At 43.8% G+C, this 23,367-nt stretch overlaps 1 protein-coding gene across 3 annotated transcripts in view; it reads right to left on the bottom strand.

Moving 5' to 3' along the window:
• Positions 1 to 23,367, bottom strand: part of Trpm6 (transient receptor potential cation channel subfamily M member 6) — a 141,673-nt gene that overhangs the window by 94,190 nt on the left and 24,116 nt on the right. For 2 of the 3 annotated variants that reach the window (XR_010047855.1, XM_063249708.1), the window contains exons 5-13: positions 20,390 to 20,603; positions 16,429 to 16,553; positions 12,688 to 12,859; positions 9,226 to 9,394; positions 8,082 to 8,205; positions 5,078 to 5,150; positions 4,868 to 4,968; positions 2,201 to 2,335; positions 1,150 to 1,203 (exon numbers count right to left, since the gene is read on the bottom strand). Coding sequence is in view for 2 of the 3 variants with exons in the window: in XM_063249708.1 (XP_063105778.1) it covers positions 1,150 to 1,203; positions 2,201 to 2,335; positions 4,868 to 4,968; positions 5,078 to 5,150; positions 8,082 to 8,205; positions 9,226 to 9,394; positions 12,688 to 12,859; positions 16,429 to 16,553; positions 20,390 to 20,603 (1,167 nt within the window). In the remaining variant the exon portion in view is untranslated. The remainder of the gene's footprint in view (positions 1 to 1,149; positions 1,204 to 2,200; positions 2,336 to 4,867; positions 4,969 to 5,077; positions 5,151 to 8,081; positions 8,206 to 9,225; positions 9,395 to 12,687; positions 12,860 to 16,428; positions 16,554 to 20,389; positions 20,604 to 23,367) is intronic. The other variant, XM_063249709.1, reaches the window with a different exon arrangement.

Raw genomic sequence — 23,367 nt, 5'->3', positions numbered from 1 at the left:
AGCAGCATGAGGGCTGAAAATCAAGACCCCCACACCCCTGTAAGCAACCCACTGGTTCAGAGGACAGGCTGAGTTGAAAGCAACTAAAGTACATAAAGCAACCAAATGCTTGTACTGTTTGGTTGATTTTGCAGGCCTGGGCCAGCAGTCTGAGCATCTCTTGGGAGGATGACAGTATGCAATACAGCAAATATGGGGGATTTTCTTCTATCATATCTTTGAAACCCAATATTGTCTCACTGTTTTGCTTTGTTCTGATTGTGCTGCTTTATTCAGTATCCTGTTTTGATTGGTTTTATTCTGTTTTGTTTTTGGTTTGATTTTTGCTGAGGGAATGGACAACTATTGTGAACATAACAAGATAAAATATGGTAGCTATTGTTGTTTTCCTACTATCCTGCTTTGAAGTTCTGTACCAATTTTGCTGCTTTGTTTTGATTGGCTTTGTTCTGTTTTGGTTTGTTGGATTTTACTATCTTTAAAATTTAAAAAAAAATTTTTTTAAATAAATTTGCCAAGTGAATGGATCCCTCTGCCTCTACCACCAAGTCAACATAACACTCCAGAAAAACAAGAGAATAACTTTTACAACATGTGGTTTGGGTAGATAAGAATCACAGTTAACAATCAGAAGCCCTTCTGATTTCAAGTCTGATCTCACTCACATCCGGTGAGGACACCACAGTAAGACACATGCAGGATGCTGAGCAGTGACATCACTCTGACTCCCAAGACAAAGCTGAGACTCAGAGAAGAAGTAACAGTATCCGCAATAGGCACTAACATTCTAAACAATAACATCAAAAGTATTTTAGTCCTCTGAGGAGGATAACAGGGCCACCCAGCTCTCAGCACGGCGTGGTCAGCAGTCAGCTAAGAGTGCATCACGTTAAGCTGAGACTGCTCTTCACAGTCTTTATTAGCTAATGTTCCTTGCTTGGTGGATCATCACTTTAAAAACATAAAGCAAATTGGGGGGAAATATAAGAGTATGATTTTGTGATGGAATTGTTAGACTCGTATGGAACAAGTGCGGGTAACTCACTAAAACTCCCAAACCTGCATTTTCTGCAGCAACGTTTGCTGGCTCCTTCATCACAAAGCTAAGGCGATGCACAAAGCACCTCCACGTATTTGGGATTAGGTTACCTGTTTCACGTCTTGGACAAGATGATGCAAAAGCATATTTGTTGGCCCTTGTTTCTGTGATAAGAACAAAAGAAAGAATTAATTCTCTTTAATTGCCAGGGGCTGCAGCGGAGGGCATTTTATTTCAGAATGCATACATAACCCAGAATATGGAAAACTTTTCTTCAACATTCTTACTCAAGAAGCTTAAAGCTAGTAAGGAGCTTCCCTAGAGAAAATGTGGTTTTCAAAGCAACATGTGTATATGCAGATAGTAAGATAGTTAACTCTACGTGGTAAAAAGCAGGAATAAATTTTAAGCAATCTATTACTATCCTTTATCATCTATAAACATTGTCACACAATTACAAATTTCACACAACAGCATCCCATTGTCTGCTATCTACCGAAATTATATAATGTCCAATAAAGTCTCCAAGGAATCACAAGGCTTAGAGTGATTAAAAAAAAATGAGCACTTAACACAAAAGCCCACCAGTAACATGACAATGTATGTGCTGAGCACTGTGAAGCACCTGGCATCATCAGGAATACACAACTTGAACAGGTTTGAAAAAAAACAATATTATAGGACAAGGAAGGATATTTCTACTATGTAATTGGAGTTTTTATAGTAAGCAAGCCAGTTAGGTTCAACAGAGAATTTGCATAGGGAAGCTAAAAACCAACATTTTGGTTTTTTGAGACAGGGTCTCACTATGTATTTCAGGCTAGCTCTGACCTCATTATGTAGCCCAAACTGGCCTCGAATTCACAGTGATCCTCCTGCCTTAGCCTCTCACATGCTGGTACCACTATGCTCAGCAGGAGCATTTTAATAGTGGCCTTAAATATACTTCAAATAACTCAATAAAAAGCAATTTGTTCTTACATCTTTGTCTTTATTTCTTAGTAGAATAAAAGTTGGCTGGTAAGAATATTTCCCCTTAGGCTGAAAGTCTTTATCTCTGTATACTATCTTTGTGCATGAGCATTCAAGGACACAGGCAGATATAAAGCTGATTAACACATGAACCATATGGGTTTGACTGGTGAGATGCCCTCTACTCACCGTATTATAGAGTTCCTCCAAGCGGTGGACGGTAAGGAAGTGATGGAGATTCACTCCGTTTTCAATCAAGAGCTTCACAAAATCCACTCGATCCATCACTAAAGCATCTAGCATTGCTTGTTCCAGCATGTCAGGCTTCAGAAGGTATAAACAAGACAGACAGACACCGTCAACGAAGTAGAAACGACTGAAGAATTACAGGTATTGGAACTCCAAGCCACACAAATACAATTACAAAATATCTTAGAACTGCGCAGGACCTAAGTGAAGATATCTGAATAGATCAAGAAATATCTCATGTTGTTGAATGGGAAAACCTAGTATTTTAAAGATCTCAAAGCTCCCAAAATCATGTGCAGTCTTAACAAGATTCTAAGAAAAAGTTTGAAGCTTTTGTTCTCATTGGCTTGTTGCTATTGTCGCCGCTGGTGGTCATTCGCTTGCTGTGGTGAGATCACGTTTCCATTTAAACTCTACTCGGTATCTGAGTATAAACAGCAAGGTGGGAGCTGGAGATTTAGCTCAGCGGCATAAGCGCCTGCCTTGCAAGCAGGCAGTCGTGAGTTTGATCCCCAGTACCAAAAAAGGAAAAAGACAAAAAATAAATAAATAGATAAACCAGCAAGGTGAACACTTCCTACTGTCACTAAAACTCCATTGGTACCACAGCAAACAGTTTTTGTAAGCGAAATGCACAAGCACAGGATAGCAAGAATGGAGACACAAGCACAATGTTTTGGAAGGTGGAAGGGCATCGGTCAAGTCCTGACACCCCGAATAAGCAATGCTGACGTCACAGTCCTCAGAAAGCCAAACAGCAAGGTGGAAATGCAACAGAACCACAGAATTCCAGCAGTACCAAAATGAAATAAATGCATACATGCCAAATCCCTAGTGTTGGGACCTTCTCAGTCACAGTCCCCTACTAACTCCCATATATGAGAAAAAAGGCTTTGCCTTTCAGCAGGTATCAAAAGATTCTTGTCTGTTAGCAACACCCATACCAGAGAAAGAAAATGAATACACAGGCATTTGGAAGCAGCTCCCAACAAACAACAGTCCAGTCACCCTACTACAAAGCACACACCTAAGAAATCTTCAACTACAGGCCCAGAATCTCCAGGGGCTTTCTATCCTATGCCCTTAAACAGCATAATCAAAACACAGATCGTACAACATCAGCTAGGAGCAATCAGATAATGCAGGAAGAAAACTTCAAAAGAAATGTTGATATCTTGGGAGAGATAAAATGGGACACAGTTCAGATGCAAATGAACTTAAAAAGGAGGACGATACAATCAGGAAACAAATTTGCTCTTAAGAATTATTAGATTCACCACATACTGCTAGAACAGAAAAGATTCATAGGAGAAAATCTACCAAGATATAGAATATAATAGAAAAAGGATAAAGAGGAGTAGAGAAGCAATATACGTGGCTCGACACTCAGAATATAGGACTCGGGGAAAAGAGAAAACAAGTGAAATCATGCACCGGAATCATGACATGCAGACTCACGATGACAGATATCACTGTGACATCCTGGAACACCAGAAAAGATGACATGTTAAAGTTTCCCACATTTGGAGAGGTGGTGGTCAGAAATAAAGGATCTGAAAAACAGAAATATGTTTACTTCTCCAGACCAATGTTATACATTCAAAATTCTGGGGGAAAATGAGTTCTAACTGTGAGTTAAAGTGTAGTCAAACACAAAGACTCTCAAAATGTTTATATTCCATGCTCTGTTTCTCAGGAGATGCTGAGAAATGCATGTCTTCAAAATTAACATGGGAACTAAGAAAGAGGAAGTCCTGAGATACAAGAGACAGGACTGAGGTAATAGAGGGTCACCCCTGGGCAACAGTTAAGCACAGAGCAAAGAAAGTGACCTGAGCACCCTGCAGCCTCCAGACACCCTCCCCTGGGATGGCAAAGTTCAGAGCTTTCTGAAACAGATGGCTCAGGAGACGGCTACGTGACGTGACCTAGAAATGAAGAAATTCTATAAATGTTAGAACAGTTCTAAAATGTCAAAATTAGTGGACTCGCTATGGCAGGAAAGTCCTGTTTCAGGAGTCTTTAATATCATCTGATGTCTTTTTTTTTCTTTTTTTTTTTTGTTTGTTTTTGGCTTTTTCATTTTTACCGGTACCAGGGATCGAACTCACAACTGCCTGCTTTCGAGGCAGGCGCTTATGCCGCTGAGCTAAATCCCCAGCCCCTCATCTGATGTCTTACAGTGTTCATTCATTGGTCTGACCCAAACATACCTTTAGTGGACTACAATTTTAATTTCTTAACATGAAATATTAATAGTAGTTATCTCTCCAGGTAAACATTTTTTGACCAACTTCTACTGTGAACACATATTACATCTTAATGCAGAAAAAAGACATAACTTTTAATTCTGAAGTAACAAAACACAAAAAATAAATCACAAATTTCTCCATCTTGTCTTTCCTCCAACTTCCCTTTTGAGCTTCACTTAGGCTGGGAAGAATGGGGGAAATTGTTTTCAAGGAGAAAAAGGAAAAGAGAGAAAAGCAGTAGCTGCCCCCAGGAGCCCAGCCCTGAAGACGTTGCCCCCACCCGCCCACAGACCTGCCTCACTTTACAAGCCAGGGCTCGGGATATTGTCTCCAAATCAGTTCATGTTCACTGTACCTTCCAGTGCTGCCCGCAAATGAGGATATGCTTCTTAGCGATGTCTACTCGGTCCCAAGCCATTGCTAGATTTAGTTGCTCTGATGCTGATAAACTCGTGCCTGGAGTAAGAAAGGAAGATCAAATGTTCTCCGCAGGATGCTTGAGGCAGTGAGCAAAGCTCAAGGTGGCCCGGGATGGGCACGGAGTGTGAGCCCATCCGCCACTCACCCTCCAGCAGCGCAGTCAGGATCACCAAGTCCAGGTCTCGCTGCTCCTCAGAGTCAGCGTCAAAGACAGTGATCTGCAGCAGTGACAAACAGAAAGCCACGCGTCTAGGGAACCACTCAAGAAACGCTTTCAAGCAGTCCCTGTAGAATTCACATTTAAGCTACCACGTCAAAGAAAACAGTCCTCCTTTGGTAATTTCAAAACATGATAGAGGGCTCTGTTTGGTGTTCTGTTGTATTTACGAAAGAGAAGACTTTATAAATAGAGTGATGAGAAATGGCAGGCACTTGGGAAAAAAAGAAACTTCCAAAATTCTGTGGGTACTAGTGGAAGAGAAAACTTTGTTCTTTTGAAACTGCCTAGTTCTGTGACTGTGTCATAGCTTTGCAATTACTTTCTTGACCCCTGCAACCACGAGAGTGGCACATGTGGGATGCCTGATGGGATCGCTGTCCCAAGCTTCCTGGACTGACGAACATTCCTCTACCCTTGTAACCCATGATCTCACCTGCTAGCTAATCAGCAGAGCTGCCAGCTGTTCTGTCTCACCATTGGACTTCCTTTATCTCTCCTGCTTGTGCATCAAATAAAAGTCCTAGACCACCAGAGATCAGGGCCTGATATTCTGGGAATGATCCCGATCAATGCCCATCGATATAAATAAATCTGCCTCCAAATCCTGGGGGGCCTTTTGGTGTTTCTGCCTGCTGTCGCACGAGAACTCGCTCCGTGTATGTTACTAGGAGAAAACACTGTGTATTAATTCCTAATGTAAATAAATCGTTGCTCCTTTGGAGGCAGATCGGGATCCAAACGAGATCCCCCTGCTCACCTACACTCATAAACTAAGACTGCTGCATTTTAATGAGAAATGAATCCTCAAGTGTTTCTCCTTCAACATCAGTGTGACAATTACACTGGGCCTAACGAGTACACAGGCAGTCTGCACACCATACCCCACTCATCCCAGTCTATAAATGACTTTTTTAAAGACAAAGACTCCTAAAGCATCACCTGAAAATGGATATACATTTCACATAATACAGGAAGCCGGTTGAACAGAAAAGAACCAGAAGTAGCAAATCCTACTGGGACGCAGGCCATCCACCACCCAGCCTTGGGTAAACATCTCGAGCCCCTTGAATGTAGCTCGCTCATCCACAAAATGAGATTAATCCACTGAAAAATTTCTACAATACCATGAGGATATAAAAATCACAGTGCCACAACTTCACACATCAGCTCCCTTCATCTGACACCCCCAAGATGGGGACAAGTAAAAGCCAAGCCCCAACTGTACAGCAACTGAGAACAGACCCTGGCTGCCTTCTCCTGCCCTTCCTGGTCATTACTCTGCTCATTAAGCTTGAGGACAGGAAGAGAGAGACAAACACACTAGCAGTCCCCTTAATAGGGCCTTATCTTTTTTTTTTTTTTAATTTTGAAAGTATACAACAGAACAAGTCAGAATAAAGCCAACTAAGATCATACAGTGAAATTGGTACAGAACTTCACAGCAGGTTACCAGGATAACAGTAATAGGTATCACAGTATATTTTGGTATCTTTAGAATAGTTGTTCTTTCAATCACGTATATCAAAATGAGATGAAATATAGAACACTACAGAACTTATCAAAACAGAATATTGAATAGAGCAGTACCATTAATCAGAAAAGAGCAAAACAGTAATAAAAATATTTGCCTTCAAAGAAATGGTCGAAGGAAATCCCCCTTATTTGCTATGGCCAACCTCCCAGGAGATGCTCAGATTTCTGGTTCCCATTTGCTAATGGGCGGGGGTGGGGAGGGAGAAGGAGGATAGGGGAAGGGGATATTTGACTCTAGGCCATGTAGCAGTAGGTTCATTATTGCTAAGCAGGGAGGCAGGATGGTCATTTGTTTTCACAGCGTCCTCAGTTCCAACATGGCGTGGATCTCAGGAGACACTGCTGGTTCTCCCCTTGGAAGGGCTGCAGTGGCCCACACTGCCGCCACTTACCAGGGAGGGGAGGTGAACAGGGCCTCATCTTAACTCACTTAATTTGCACCATTGTGAAAAACATAAAGTGTAGTGGGCTAAGAACAAGATTCCATCTCTGGTCTTGAATTTCACTTCTACCATTCTCTCACTACAGGACTGTGCAAATCACCTCTACTCTCTTGTCCTCAGTTTCTCTGAACTAGAGATCAACCACTGCCATGTTAAACTCATTTGTGCGTTTATTTCAGGTGAAGAAATATCCTCAAAAGTACATTGCTAATTACACGCATGGTGGTTGTTGCTCTCTATAACTATTATATGTCAATAAAAGTCACCTACTGGTTTTCCTGTGTGCTTTGCCTGCTTCGTCTAGCCTGGTCTTGTTCAATTGGCTTTTTAAAACTGGATATTATAATATTACCAATATTCCTTGAATAATGTGTCCAGTCTCCCAATTCCAGAAAGATCACCTTGAATTTCAGCTTCACATAATCTAAGCCATGAATAAAAATGTTGCCCATAGTACCTCAACCTTAAACGCTTTCCAAACTGAGTCACAGCCGAGTTTGTGGGCTCCATTTTCTACTCCGGCCTTTATTCTCACACTTCCCACTGTTTAAAACATTCCCAATGCCCTCCTACAGGATTTACTCAGGAGTCTGGAACCTGGTAGACTTCGGTGCATGGACGACCTGGGGCTGTTCACTTACTCTGCAAATATTATATACAATTTACGCGAAGTTTGACAATATTTCTGTAATGCTGTCTTTATCCTAAGTGCTAACGCTGCATCACATGCAGTCTGGAATTTGAAGCAAAAAGGGTACAGGAGGGGTTGAACAGTAGCAAGCAAAGTTCATTCATATGAGCATCAATTTCTATACAACAGCTAGAGAATTACAGCTATTCATGTGCAAAATGGGAAAGGCCTGTATTTTAAAGGTCATGAAGATTGAAATTGTAATTTCTGGGAAACTGGCATTTTTTTTAGTAGATTTGAGTGATCAAGTCATAATACTCACAGAATTCTTGTGGGCCATACACTCCATTAGAATCTTAAAAAGGTGCGTGGACTGTTTGAGACTGAAGTTGAAAGCATTCTGAATCATAGAGATGATCTTCTCCTTTACCTGGACACACAGCCTTCTGGCACAGAAATAAACGGTCACAATCAGACACAAGCCAGGCAAGGGACAAAACCAGCAACAGCAGCACAAGGCAGCCCACCCACCTCTCGGGGAGGTTGCTGTGGGCAGTTCTGCCGGACACAACAGAGCCGGAAGCAAACAAAAGCAGGGGCTCAGAAGATGAGCCATGGTCTCAGAAAAATGTGGACCCTAAAAACCACACATGCAAGGGGGTTGTAGAAGAGGGAGGAATGAGAAAAGAGAGGGGTAGAGATATACTTCTAGGGATGCCTTTATAGGTAGAGGTGAGATGCAGGTGAGATACAGGAACAGGTAAGACACAGGAACGGGTGAGATCCAGGAATGGGGGAGACACAAGCAGACTGGTGGAGGGCTGAGGGCTACAGTGGGAGAAAGAGTAAGGAAAGGGATCCCAGAAAGCTGATAGAACATAAGCAGCAAATAAATGTTTACTGCCTAAACAAGTGGACGCACCATTCCGGCTCCCAGGCGCTGTATTTACACAGTGTAAACACCGTGCTCTCAATGCCAGAAGATGCAGACTGGCTATAAGAATGGCTAGAGAAACAGCATCTTTGAAAAAGAAAACGATTCAAAGCTGGAAATAAACACAACCTGCCACTTTTACTAACGGCAAATAAATCCGAAGGTGAGCTGCACACTGAAGCATGAGGGGCAGAGCTGGTGGGGGGCTCTAGGAAGCCAATGTGTTTTGGTTGTTTCGTTTAGTTTTTTTGGTGGTGCTGGGGATTGAATTCATGACTTCCCACATGCCAGGCAGGTGCTTTAGGCCACTGAGCTAAATCCCCAGCCCCTTAGGAAGCCAATGTTACTGTCTCCTCTTTCACTGGGGACATGGTATCCTAGCAGAGAAATAGAGCAATACTGTCCCTGAAAAACAGACTCCAAGCTCAAGCCCTGTCCTTGAGGATATGCGACCCACACGAAGGCCCACCTGGAAGAACAGAAACAGGGGACGGTGTCACTGAAGTGTCCAGAAGGAAGTGTCCACACTCACCCCTCATCCACTAAGTGCTTGTGGGTGAAGGCCAGGATGTCGGCGGCTCTGCCTGTGCCTTCGCACACGACCACGGGCTGTTTGTCCTTCACCATCTCTGACACCGAGAGGATGACGTTGGGGCCTCCTTCCACCACCAGCCCCACCACGGGCACGCCTTGTCTTGAGCCTGTGCCAGACACAAAGGATAAGCACCATGCGGCTGTGAAGCCCCCCCACCTGGGGTCAGCCAGTCGATCCTTGGAGCTCTGAGCACAAGTCTCTGAATGGCCACGCACTGCCCCTGCCAACTCTGGCCACGTTTCTCTTACTTCACCCACGTCTGCTTAGATCAAGACCAAGCCAAGAACTTGCATATGGTGAGGATATCTTCAAGGTTTTGCCAAGCTTCCACCTCCTTAATACTAAGGATTAATCCCACCGACCTACATCGCCAAGCTCTTTCGCCAGCCCCCTACAGGCTCTGAATCACTCAATTGCCCCGGCTTGCAATTCCTCTTGCTGTAGGACAGGAAAGTGCCACTGCCCCTAGCTGGTTTTACTTTTCACTGTGGGAAATCCCAAATTTATCTCAAAGCAAACACTATATAATGGACTCCAATGTACCCATCAGTCATTCCCAAAAACATTCAACTCCTTGCCAATTCAATAAATTTTTCCTGGGAGGGCAGGGGGCGGTCCTAGGGATTGAATTCAGGACTTTGCACACCAGGCAAGCACTCCACCATGTATCCCTATCCCCAGCCCTCCATAAAGTTTTAATGATAAGTATTTTTAGGAATCAGACAGGCTAGACAGCCTTCAAAAACTTTTACAATATACTGCATTTTAGCAGACTCCATTTTACTATTTATTCATATTTTTTATCATGATCATGTATTACTTTATTAGAGCAAGGAAGACCAAATAAAAGGAACACCATGGAGCCTTGCTCTTAAAAGAAGATACTAAGTGAGGAAAAGTTACAGAATGATATGTATAATACATTTCATTTATATTTTCTGTGGCCAACAACTTGGGATTACAAGTGTCTCCCCTTGAATGCAAAACAATTGCTGCAACTTTGATCATTTGGAGACTTACTTCCTTATACTGATACTTAGAGAGCTGGCTATGATATTTCCTTCTCTCTTCAAGTGGCTCTAAGCATTGCAAATAAGCCAGCTGAGGTCCTGGTATATAACAGACAGCTGGGGATTTAGCTCAGCAGCATAAACATCTGCCAGCACCAGGTTGTGAGTTCAAACCCTGGTACAAAAAAAAAGCTGACAGATAGACTCCTGTTTCCTCAGAATAGTGTCCTCTGGGATGTTAGAGCTAACAGCTTCTAACAGCTCCGGGAATGTCAGCTGGGTATGAGCCTCAAGGTAAAGAGGTTATGACTCCCCAGGGCACAAGAGTTTACATATCAGAAACTGAAGCAACAGCCTCCTAAAACAACTTAGTTACTACCTTAATTGGATTAAGTGAATTGATTCTTCTACATATCATTCTCCCTGCATTTTGCAGAGATGCTTTTCTACCACCTGGCCAGACAGCTCGAGTTATTCACGTAATTCCCGCCATCCTCACTGTCACTCATTCCTGAGCCACCCACTTCTTCACAAGATAATAAATGCTGGGAGAGGCCTAGGATTGTGTCCTCACGAGGCCTAGACTCAGGACCCCTTGGCTGCCCTTAACTTGGACTATGTCTTGGTGTATTTACTCTCGCTGTGGGATGCACTGGAGGTGGTAGATTGGAATTAACTCGTTGGGATTCCAATAACATCTCAATGGGATTACAAATATAACTTTTTGGATTGTGAGGAAAACTAAAAAAAGGATTACAATAGTTGGATGACCGTATATAATACTTGGGATTACAATATTTTCAAAAACCTATACGTGGCTATATATTTTATGCTGTATGTACACAGCCACATGCATAGCATGTTGTCTAAACCTCCAGATAATTCTGGATGAGCATACATCAAACTGTAACAACAGAAGATGGGGGATTTGGAGAAATGTTGTAAAGGGACTTTGTTCATCTTACAGTTTTCTTACTTAAATTTAACACCACATGTGCATTAACATATTGTTTTATTTTATTTTATTTTATTTTATTTTATTTTATTTTATTTGATACTAGGAATCAAATTCAGGACCTTGAGCTATACTCAGCCCCTTAATATATTACTTTTTGCTTTGCAAAGAGGAAAAATTGGCAGGCAATGCCCTACTCCCTACTTGCACTGAGCCATACGGAACTGAGCTCAGGGTCATGCATCAAGGGCCCACGCTACATTTGTTTCCCTGCCTACCCCCCACTCACAGAGAGGAGTCCACTAGGCCCGTTCAGTGGAAGTCTGCACCCCTCTCTGCTCTTCCTGGAGTTAAGGCTCCAAGTCTTACTTAGAGGGACCCATCAGCCTCTGTCTGGGTATGTCTTCTCATCACAACAAGAGGCAGGGATGGAGCTGTGACTCAGAAGGGGAGTGACAGAGTGATCGAGTGTGTGGCCCACCTGGTACACAGGACTGAGCCAGAAGCAGACAGAGAAGCAGAGGCAGGTACGGTGGCAGTCATGCTCTCAGCACGGCCCCAAATCCAGGACCCGTGAACCTAACCTGGTCTTCCCCGTTCACGTGTCAGTGTGAGGCAGTGAAGCACTTTATAGCTTGATCTGAAGCTTGTAAACCACTTACACAGACAGCCCCAGAATCCACACAGGCTGGGGCGGCACCCATACACCTAATCCCACCTATTTAACTGCACTGATATCCTTTTCCCTTTGCTTTCTCAGTCACCTCCACCTCCTGATTTATTTTCTCTATAACATGAAAAAGCAAGCTTAGGATCTACAAACTGACAGACATGGGTACGCTAATAATATCATCACACAAAAGCTAACTGCAGTGGGGGTGTCGTTTAAGGATCAAAGTAAAAACATTTCTTTTAATTTAGATGGTACTTATTTCATTACTCTTGGGGGTTTTTTGTTTGTTTGTTTGTTTGTTTCTTATTTAGTTCTGCTTTATTTTGTTTACAGTTCTCAGGATCAAGCAGCCTCTCCTACCCCCTCCTAAGTGCTCTACCAACCCCAGCCCAAGACCACTGCCTTGAGGCTCCTCTGTGAGCCTCATGCAACCTGGACAATCATCTCCCCCAGCTTATTTGCAGAAGCCCCATCAGTTTTAACCCCTTCCACCCCACCAGCATATGAAAAGGCTCCTCCATCCAACCCTCCCTCCTCCTTCCTTCTATGCAGCTGGACTCCAGAACTCCCGGGAGCCTCTCCTCACTACACTATCCCCCAAAGACTTCTCCCTCTCTCACGCTGTCACCCACAGTGCTGCACCCTCTTTCACCCTGGTCTCTTGCTGCTTGGGGACCACACCCTGTGACCGAATCTCCCAGGGTACATCACGCAGGAGAGGACAGAGCACCTCGCTCCTGCCAGGCCCTCCCACCACTCACAGCTGTGTAGCTTCTGCAGGGACAGGTGCTTCTCCAGGTTCCTCCTGAGCTTCAGTTCATTCCCGTACTTGCCCACGGTGCCATCGTCAGCCAGGATGAAGTGGGAGTGCATGCAGTTGAGGGTGGTGAGCTTGCTGATGGGGTTCCCCAGCGCCTGGTACATGCACACCACCTGAGGGACCAAAGAGGTCAGAGCGAGGCCTTACAGACCCTGCTCAGCTCAGAGAGTAACACTTGCTGCTTAGCAAGGTGGTCAAAACAACACCAAAAACCCGGCTCCACAGAGGCTCGACCCAGCCCCCAGGGGAGCGCCCCGGGCTGGGAGATCCTGGAAGAAAGGGCGCAGGGCCCTGGGCTGTTGGGAGCTGCGAAAACTGCCAGGGTTTCCTGCCCCCAGGGGACTCCTTCTGCAACAGCCCCAGAGGGATTCCAGCACAGGCGCCCACCACATTGATGTGGGAGACATGGTTGGCACAGCTGGCTGGAGAAATAAAGCGGACCCATCCAGCCCCCAGGACAGCACCAAATAATTCCCAGGAGCCCGGATGTGGAACTTCTCGCGAGCTCTCACGAGTTTTGGACAGTATATAAGGACACACTGCGGCTAGGGAAGTGCTCTTGACTTCTCACGGTAGTATGTTTTGTGTCTGCCGGACACAAGCTGTGCTTTTTCTCTTTTTATTCATTTTTCTCTTGTTCAGCCCGTTTGCTCTGCAGAGCCAGTTTCTCCCTTGCCCCTTCATCCCTCACTTTCCAAATAAACTTTTGGCACCGGTTTTGGCTTATCTCATCCAATTCCTTGCTCGAGGCCAGAAGGACCTGGCAGAGTTCTCTCTTCTTGGCGAGCTGCTGCTGAAGGGGGCCCCCAAAGTGCGAGTTCCCTGCAAGGCCAGGGCCCAGCCTTGTCACGTTTTTTTCTTCTTGCTTGTTTTTCTTAATCCTTTTTTCTTTTGCCTTTCTCTTTCATTTTTTTCTACTTTTTATCCGTGGTATTTCTTTTTATCTCCCATTTTTGTTTTACCTTCTGTTTCTTGCTGGTGTTCCCCCCTACCCCCACCCCCACCCCCGTTATCTTTAATTCTCTAAATAACCTGCTACTCCTTTGTCTCACTTTGTTTCTCATCTCCCATTGTTTAATTTTTCAAATTTTCCCTCTTGCATCCTCCCATCCCTGACCCTCTATATCATGAACAGTGTAACCATTAAGCCTTAACAATCTTTAGATAGAGAGCTCTACAGTACTATCATTAAAATTTTTTCCAGCATCTGTGGAGGCACGGTTATCGCGTTTAGTAGCGGTTTACTATATGTCACTATCTGATTTGTCTTCCTGTTCACACTGTAATTATGGCTCTCTAAGGTTAAAGGTGGCAAGTCATTAAGTACATTGGTGTGTAAACACCCAGTTTGTCTTGGATGATATCACTGCTGCTGATTTACCTGATAATTGCCAGGGTGGTACAGTTGTTACTATTAGCTAGTTTGCCTTGAACGCTAATACTCAGGTTACCTTTGTGACATTAACAGTACAGCAGCCTATTGGAGGAGAACTGAGTGCTGGGCCAATTATATTGCATATGGGAAGAGTCCAAGAGATAGAAGGAAGGGGAGAGAGAGGGCAAAAACAATTAAGATGTGTTATATACATGTACCAACTCCTTATGAATGTGATTATATACTACAAACAAGGACTAATTAGGAGGAAAAAAATAAAATTCAATGAAAAAGTGAATAAAAAAACTATTAACCCTGTGAGCTAAATTAAATCTTTCCTCCTTTAAGAAAAAAAAAGAACCCCTATTTATTAACACATCACAATGTATGGAACATTTTTGCACAAATAAGCTATTAAAAACTATGAGACACCCTGAGAAACCCACGGGTGTAAAAAGCCACTTCATAAGGAAAACACAACAACAAAATAAGTATCAAAAGTAAAAACTTGATTAGTTGATGGTAATCAGGATTTACTAATGATACACAGGAATTGTTAATTTTTAGTCATAATAACAGCATTGTGATTTCATATACGGAGAGATTTCATATATGGAGAGAGAGAGAGAGAGAATTATGTATATTTTTTTTTTTGAAAAAGAATTCTGCCAGGTCTCAAGGGTGACACACTTTCTCTTTGTTATTATTTTTTATTACTACATATTTGCCATTTATAATGATCATATTCATCATAGGGAATTTGTACCTGTAGATAACATATCTTAATTGCCTTTCTTCCCCATTCCCCTCCCCTCCCTTGAACCCTCTTTCCTTATATTTTCTTAAATTGTTCATATCCTTTAGAAAGACCTACTAAAATATTTAGATGAAGTTATTTAATATCTGGAAGTTGCCTCAAGATAATGAGGGTTTGTCGGAAAGGAGGAGAGGACAGAGGAAGTAAAATTGGCACTGTCACAAATGCTGAAGCTGGAAGATAGGACACAGGAAGTCTTCTTCTAACCTCTCTACTATTTAATAGGCTTGAAAATCCCTAAAATAAAAAATGTAAATACACCATAAGAATGTCTACATTAGCTGGCATAGAGAAATAACTGTGATAAAGTTAAGCTAAAAAAAAAAGGCAAGTTTGTATTGAGTTTCTAGTGTTACTTTTTTTAAAATATGCATTTTCAGCTCTCTATATAAGAGGTATATGGAGAAAAACTTTTGGAATGAAAACACATCAAAATATTAAGAGCCATTACTTTTGTTCTTTGTATCTTTTCTATTATTTGATAAAAGCATGTATGTCTTATCAACAGACCTAGCCAAGCCCACTGAGGAATGCGCAGACAGGTTCTAACACTCGCAAATGAATGAAGCAGAAAGTAACACACGGCACAGGAAAAGAACTAGGCAGAGCCAGGTGAAGGGTATGTTTTACTACGTGCAGAACTTTGCAGATATATTGGCTATTTGCCAAAGAGGAGCCATCTACGAGTTTTACAAAAAAAGGCATAATGTTTATTAATATTTCAGAGAATCATTCTGGCTACCATAAACTGCAACAGAAGAATAAGAGGGGAAAGGTAGCCATCATTTAGACGTCAGATAACGACAGCTTGGACCCTCTCGCTAACAGTGGGAGCAATCAGAAGTCAGATTATGGCTGTATTTTGAAAGTGGAGCTAAGATAGTTTGCTGATGGATTATTTTGAGGCCTGAGACCAAGAGGGTTAATCAGATGTCACTGGCTTGAGCAACCTCGAGATTGGATCGTTGTGTTCTAAAACTGAGTGAGTACTACTCAACACTAAAGAGGATTCATTTGAGTCATTGGTAGAAAACTAGATTTATGTTGTTGAGACCACAATACCAAGTGAAATAAATCACACGCTGAAGGTTAGATATCACATAGTTTCTCTTACATTAAAAACCCAAAATATAGATAATTTCAAAAGCAAAATAAAAAGAGAGCTGACAGAAAGCCAGAGGCAGCCTTCCTGGAGATGGGAAGGAGGATCCAGAAATGGAGGGAGATGAAAGAGTGGGAAAGAAAGGGAAAGAGAAAGTGAGAAAGGTTGGATGTGTACCTGTGCCAGTTCCTCAAGGTCAATGTGACTATTACGTATAACAAACATAAATGGATGAAAAAAGGAAATTAAAAATAAATGCATAAAATAGGGTGAGGGACGTGGTCACAAGGCTGGAGTTGGTTTCAAGTATATTACATTTGAGGTGTCTATTAGACATCCAGGGACAATGTCACAAGGACATTTGGCTGTGAAAGGGTTGTCTACTTACATTTTTTCCAGTAAGATCTCTCTGGTTCTCAATGACGCCCCAAGGAGGAATTCCAACTGTACAGATTTTTCTCAAGGACTTAGAGGAATGAGCTTTCAGGGCATTCCCAACATGCTTGGAAACTCCTATGAACGACCAGTACAGAAGTCAAATTTTAACTCACCCTAATCAATGTAAAATAGTGGTTCAGAAAGAAACTCACAGACAAGTATATCCAAAAGGTCATTCTGAAGGAAGAGTCCCTGGCACAGCAACATTGGTTTCTGATGTCTCAGCCTCTTCTATTCCCTCTTCACACCTCTTTTTCTTATCACTGACCTCTGGACCTCAGTCTCCCTTTGGACAATTGCTGCTTAGAGGCTCAGTTCTGATCCTGCTCTTCTTTGAGCAGAATCTTCTACACATTATCTTTTCTCAGTGAGCCCAGCCCTGAAGTCAGGAATGTTCTGAGTATTTTGATCTGTAATTTCCAATGTCTCAGCAAAAGATCCTTCCTTGACTGATTAAAGCAAACTAACAAAATAACTCTATATACACCAGTATTGCAGACTTATTATATTAAAAAGCAATGTATTCCTCACCCTCTGGGATTAACGATTTAACAAGAATTGTAGTAACTGCCATTTACTGGAAGTGTTGTAAGCTGTCAGTAAGCGTTGGCTAGCTTTATATGTATTTACACTTTAAGCAAGAACATTCTTTTGGTCCATCTTATAGACAAAAATGATGGCATAAAGAAGCCAAAAACTTATCTAAGGTCATTTGGTTATTTGTGGAAATTAGATAACCATCTAAGTAATCTGACATTTTTTAAAAATAGACTATTTTCCGGGTAGTTTTAGGTTGAACAGAGGGTGCAGAGAATTCTCAGTACATAAAAACAACCTCCCAACACCATCTCCTGCCAGAACAATGCCTTTTACATAAGCAATGACTCTCTGGGTGGTACAGACAGGCTATTACCACCCAGAGGGCTCGGTTTACATGAGGTTCACGGTTGGTGTTCAGTATTCTATGTGCTGACGACTGTGCAGTGAACGCTCCCACCGCAGTAGCATCACCAAACTATCTCGCTGCCTTTGAAAGTCCTCTTTCTTCTCGTCCTCCCTCCATGTCAACTCCTGACAACCACTGACCCCAGCACCATTTCCATAGCTCTTTTCCAAATTGTCACATAGTTGGAATCACACAGTACACAGCCTTTTGATTCTGACCTAATCTAACCTGTAGTTCATTCCAACACTGCACTATTAGGCCTAATTCTTCCTACACCTAGTAATGATTGGATGTGTGTCATTAGCCCAGAAAGAAATGACACTGCCTTGGCTTGAATGAGTCCCCTTCCAAACCACACAGGAGGTCTCTACTCCCCAGGACCACCATGTTTTTAAACGATGCACCTATGGAAAGAGCTTCTGGGTGTGTTTGCTCCCTCTTGCCTTCCAATGCTTACCATGTGAGGACACAGCCAGAAAGCTCATGTCAGATGTAGGTGCCTCGATCCTGGACTTCCCAGCCCCCAGAACAGTGAGAGGATAAATTTCTATTATTTACCAAGGACCAGTCTCAGGTTCTCCACGACAGTAGCACAGATGAGGACCCTGCAGACTGCACGTACCTAATGCAGAGTGCCCAGATCAGGTCCTGGCAGCTTCTCTCCCAGCCACCACCTAAACCTTGCCCATCTCCAGATGACTATCTCCAGAATCGAGATTATAACCACAGAAGCAGATCAACCCCAACTTGGGGTGATCCACTCAAATAAAGATTGCGATTCTCGAGTGAATTTCTAAGCCAGGTGAATGCCTGGCTCACCCGGCTTGCTGCTGTCCCTGCTGCCACTGGATCTGCTGGGATCACAATGTAAGCTCCCTGCTGACTTCTGCAAAATGACCGTATCACTCCCCTACTCATTCTCCTCATTCAAAAGCCTTCGAGGGTCTTCTGCCACACGGATAATAATGCCAACTCATCATGCAGTGGCACCCAATCTGGCCGGGGCTCCCTTGCTGTCCCTGACACAGGATGACACCATAGGCAATAGCCTTATCTCTCTTTCAACACCTGCTTCAGTCTCTGGATGAGTGTCTAACAATAGGCTTCCACCTCCATCCTGCTCGAGACCAATGCCAGCTTTGATCTCCTTCACCCAGCCCTCAACTGCCTTAAACTCAAACTGTGATTTATCTCCCTCTCCTTAGCACTCCCCAAACGCTGTGTACCTCAAACACAAGCTAGTCAGCATCCATATCTAGCTATTCGCCTTCTGGCCACCTGTCCCAGACCACTCCTGTCCCTTGCCTAGAGCTCCTGTTACTAATCTTTGCTCCACGGCACCTACTGAAATGCTTCTCACAAGGCAGTTGCTGAAAGCTGCTGGCATTTGATTTGATCGTCATGCCCAATTATGTTCAATTATAGCTAAGAATCATCTCAAGGGTAGGCAGAGCTCATAAGCAGAGCCTCTCAAATTTAAATGTGCACCAGGATCTTCCAGGGTGGCTGTTAAAAAGGGGAGCTCTAATTCTGCAGGTGGAGGCTGCTGCTGGTTCAGGGCCCTCTCCTCAAATCGTCAGGCCCTGGAGGACCTGGGCATAAATTAGGCAAACTGCCTGCAGATTAGAGAAGCTCCAAGTGCTCCTCCTCATTCCCCATTGTTTTGCTCACGCTAACTACTTTAATCATCTGCATACTACTGTATAAGGGTCCCTTGAAGTTAGCTGGTCCTAGGCTACAGTTTCTTTTTTTAAAAATGTTAAGTAAAGTATGAAATGCAATTAGTTATTCAAAGAGAAAGCTCCGTCCAAGTGTACCTTGTTCTTACCTCTACAAAACCTACCCCACCTCAACCCTTTTCTACTGGAAATAAAATAAGTACTATACAATGGGCTCAGGGCTGCCAGTTCAGTCTATTCAATGGACAAGATGAATTACAATGTTACCTAACAGTGACAGGCTGAATCCCTAGGCTTTATTTTGGTTTTGTTTTGGAGTTTTACTTTGTTTTTGCGGTTTGTCTGTCATTGGCTTTCTTCATTTCTTTTTTAGCCAAAGGGACTTGTCGAATGGGTACATGTCGCCACGCCAACCTTAGTAAAAGCCTAGTCCTGCCTCCAGCCCACTCCCAGACAAGAGAGCTGGTTCACGAACTTTTCTGACAAATACAGATACAAAACAGGGGCTGCAGGCAGCTTCTGCTGCAGAAATGAAACAGAAGCGTAGAAGGGAGAAAAGATACGAGAAATTAATTAGTTAATAGATAAAAATGGAAACCAACAACAACAAAAACCTGGTCCATACTCTTTAACATGTGTTGATCCAAGACCGTAGGTGGGTGGCCAAGTGCCACATTGCTGTCCCCAACCAAACCAGAAGCAGCTTGCATGGGCTGCCCCCTCCTCCCTTCAAGTCATCCGCATCTCTTATCTGCAGCTGATAGGAGCTCAATGCCAGTAACCAACTTCCTTCTCCCAACATTTCACTGTAAGATTGATTGCCCTTGCCTTAGCTCAACAGACACGTTTCCAACTGCTCCCCAGCCCTTCTGCTAGTAGTTCCAGAGCTCAACAAGGAACCAAGTCCTTTCCTGGCTGGCGTCTGCAATGGCACAATAAACCTTCCATTTCAGAGGTCACTTGCTCTCAGGAGTGTTGGACTAGTGGACTAAAGCTCAAGACACACTATTTGCTTAACCAAAGTTTACTCGAAGTTATATTGAAATGAGATTATTTTGACAAAGAGGGAAGCACATTTAGGGAAAGGCCTGGGATTCTTCTGGACTTAGATTCTAAGCACCTGTCACTCTGTTTGTCCTTTCTGACACCATCCTGTTTTCTGGGAGTGCAGCAGAGGAGGGATTTGGTGCCATACTGCCTAGCTCATAAGGGAAGGAAGGAGAGAGAAGAAGGGAGGGGAGAGATAGTGAGGGAGAGCGGGAAGGAGTGGGCAGACAAGCCTTTACCCATGTTGACGCCTTCCGTCAGAATCCACGCTCCCGTCGTCTCCGCGGCTTTGACCAAACCCTCGCTGAAGACCTTGTTAAGCTTGGAGGGCATCTTAAAGTTCTGGACGCCTCCGTGGACAGAGATCACCAGCTTGGGCAACTCCATCTTCCACTCTTCCAGCATCAAATGTAACAGATGATCCATCCTGGTGTCATAGGAAGTGCGGATGTACTGAAAGACACACAGGAGAACAGAGCACTGTGAGAAGCACGGGCCAGGTATGGGGACCAGGACCCAGCGCAGGGCAGCTGACCTGGCGCAGACCACAAAGGAAGCATCCATCGGGCATCTCTCTAAAAGTCCAGCTTTGCATAACAGGGATATTTGTTTTCCAAAGACCCCACACCCTCGACATTCCTTCTGGGAACTCTGAGTCACTGTCAGAAAGTCACTGCCTTCCTGCAGAAGCAAAGCAAAAGGACCTCAGACAGCGACACCAGTGGACAGTCAAGAAAAGACTGTGAGCAGGTGAAATGGGACTTTTCGTAAATGCTAGAGCTTTTAGTCTACTTGATCTTTTCGCATATTTGCATAATTACATATGATTCATTATACAGTTTATCTTCCAACCACTTCTTTATATATATACTAGCACCTCTCTGAAATCAATTCCTTTTCCAAAACAAATGCTTTCCAGTCAGGCATGGTGGCACAGCCCTGCAACCCCAGCACTTGGGAGGCTGAGGAAGGAGGGTTGTCACAATTTGAGGCCAGCCTGAACTATATAGTGATGCCCTGTCTAAAAAAGAAAAAAAAAAACTTTTCACCAAACAATTTCTACATGTGCAAGCAAAGAAAAGATGAGGAATGGGAGGTAAAAATAACCAAAGTACATATGTGCATCATGAATCTGCAAAATGAACCCCACTAATCTGGTCAGCCAATATTTTTTTAAAAACTGAAACAAAGATGAGGGAATCTAAGCCAGCAAATAGCACTTAGATAATTTTGCATGTTGCCCAGGACTACATGGTATGACCAATTTCCTCACCCCAGCAAATGCGGCCACACAAGTGACATCCTGTCACATTGAGATGACTCACCTTTTGCCTACTAAGCAAGAATGAGCAAAACTTAGGAAAGAAAGAAGTAAAATACAAAGAGGGTGAGTGATAAACCGAGCCAAACATTAACACACATGGTAATCTCTAGACCTGCCATAGAAATAATCACATCAAATTATCTAAATGATAGCGGCTTTAGAAACCTCCCCCTCATTCCCTGGCTTCTGAAGACATCCTTATTTCATAACGAAAATATCAGAATTTTTAACATTGGGAGGGCCCAGCTATCATGGAGCGTGTTACTGGAAAGAACCCAAGGGTGATCACGATTCAGTCTACACACACGACACTCGGCTGCTGCGACTTCACTGCATATTAGAACGGCAGGAGAAAGTACAAGTGGACCCTGTACTTGTCCCAGGCCAGGAGCCTGGGCAGAGGCATCGTCTGGAACAGTTCACCTTTTTCTTCCTCTCCTATCAGCTCCCTCAACCCTAGGTCCCTTCAGTCCTAGAAGATACTATTCCTTGAGATTTGAGGATAAACAGCCTGAGGAACTAAATTATCAGTGCTAGTCTGTCTCCCAAAGGCAGCTGAGGTGACCCTAAGGTTAATGACTCACTTTCACCCATCCACCACCATTATAATTAATTGCCTGAGGCTGAAACTACAGGCCAGCAGGATTAACCAGAGAAGCATGCAGAATGAGGGAGAAGGGGTTCCCAGAAGGGAGTGCAACCCAGGGAGTGAATAACCAGTTTGCTCCACCTTTCCCACTGAGGGCTGAAACCTGAGGTGAGATGCAGGCCCTGAGTGGCCTCTTCTCTTCCACAAGGTCCAGGCAAGCGCCTTGAGCTACCAAGAGCTCAGCACTGAGCACAGAGCATGTGAGTTCTGGGGGCTTTCCTGTGTGGTCTCCCCTGACCTTTGCACAAGCTCTTCATTGACCTCCCCTTTCAGGTCTCAGCTTAGCTGTCCCTGCTGTCAGAGGACCTCCTCACCACAGGGGGCATGGTCATGCTCTAGAAGAATCTCTAGAAGATTGTAAAATAATCTGTCCCCTGCTCTCTCAGCACTCTCCCTTCTGTGACAAACCAAACTATTTCCTGTTTTCTTCTCTCCACAGTAAGCTCTGGGACACGGCAAGTACAGGCACCCAGAAAATGTGGGCTGGGTGGGCACAAACAGTGTTAGTGAGGGTGATGAAGAAGAACACAAAAGCAAGAAGAGGCAAACTCAGGGGGACAGGTGTGGGCAGGGTTCTACAAGGGTCAGCATCCAATAGACTAAAAAGAGCAGTTTTCTGCCAACCACAGAGAACATCAAAACTCAAATGCAGGAGGACTCATAACTAAAAATGCAGGTTGCTGTAGAATTGCGCTAGGACATAGTATTAGGACCACACTAGGAGAAACATCTCAGATCCAGGAAACAGATGCACTCCAGGAACACTGGTTCGGAGCTTTCCTGAGGTGGGACTCATCTGCCCTAATGAGCAGCAGGCATTTAACATGGGCAAAGAAGACGCAGAGGGACAGCTGACCTGCCAGTACTATTGCGCTGCAGATTGGATGGGAGCATCCCTGAAGGCCCAGTATCTAAGGCCTGGCTGCTAGCATGAGGCACCAGTGGGAAGTGGTGGAGTCCTGGGGGATGTGGCCTAGTGAAGGAAAGCTGGTCCCCTGCGGGTGTGGCCTTCCGGGGGATGCTGAGACATGGCCCCTTCCTGTCTCTCTTTTTGCATCCTGCACTACACATTCCTACACACTACACAACAGGCCCAAAGCCACAAGGCCAAGTGACCACAGACTAAGACCTCTGAAACTGTAAGCCAACATAAACCTTCCCTCCCTTTTCCCCTCCTTGTAAACTGATTGCCTCTGTTAGCAAGGCTGTGGGGAAAAAGGAACCCTTCTCCATTGCTGGTGGGA

This window comes from Cavia porcellus, unplaced genomic scaffold, assembly GCF_034190915.1.
Source record: "Cavia porcellus strain 051 isolate PalLab524CR breed Dunkin Hartley unplaced genomic scaffold, mCavPor4.1 scaffold_1, whole genome shotgun sequence".
NCBI classification, from domain to species: Eukaryota; Metazoa; Chordata; class Mammalia; order Rodentia; family Caviidae; genus Cavia; species Cavia porcellus.
This window is presented reverse-complemented; position numbering and strand designations above follow the sequence as displayed.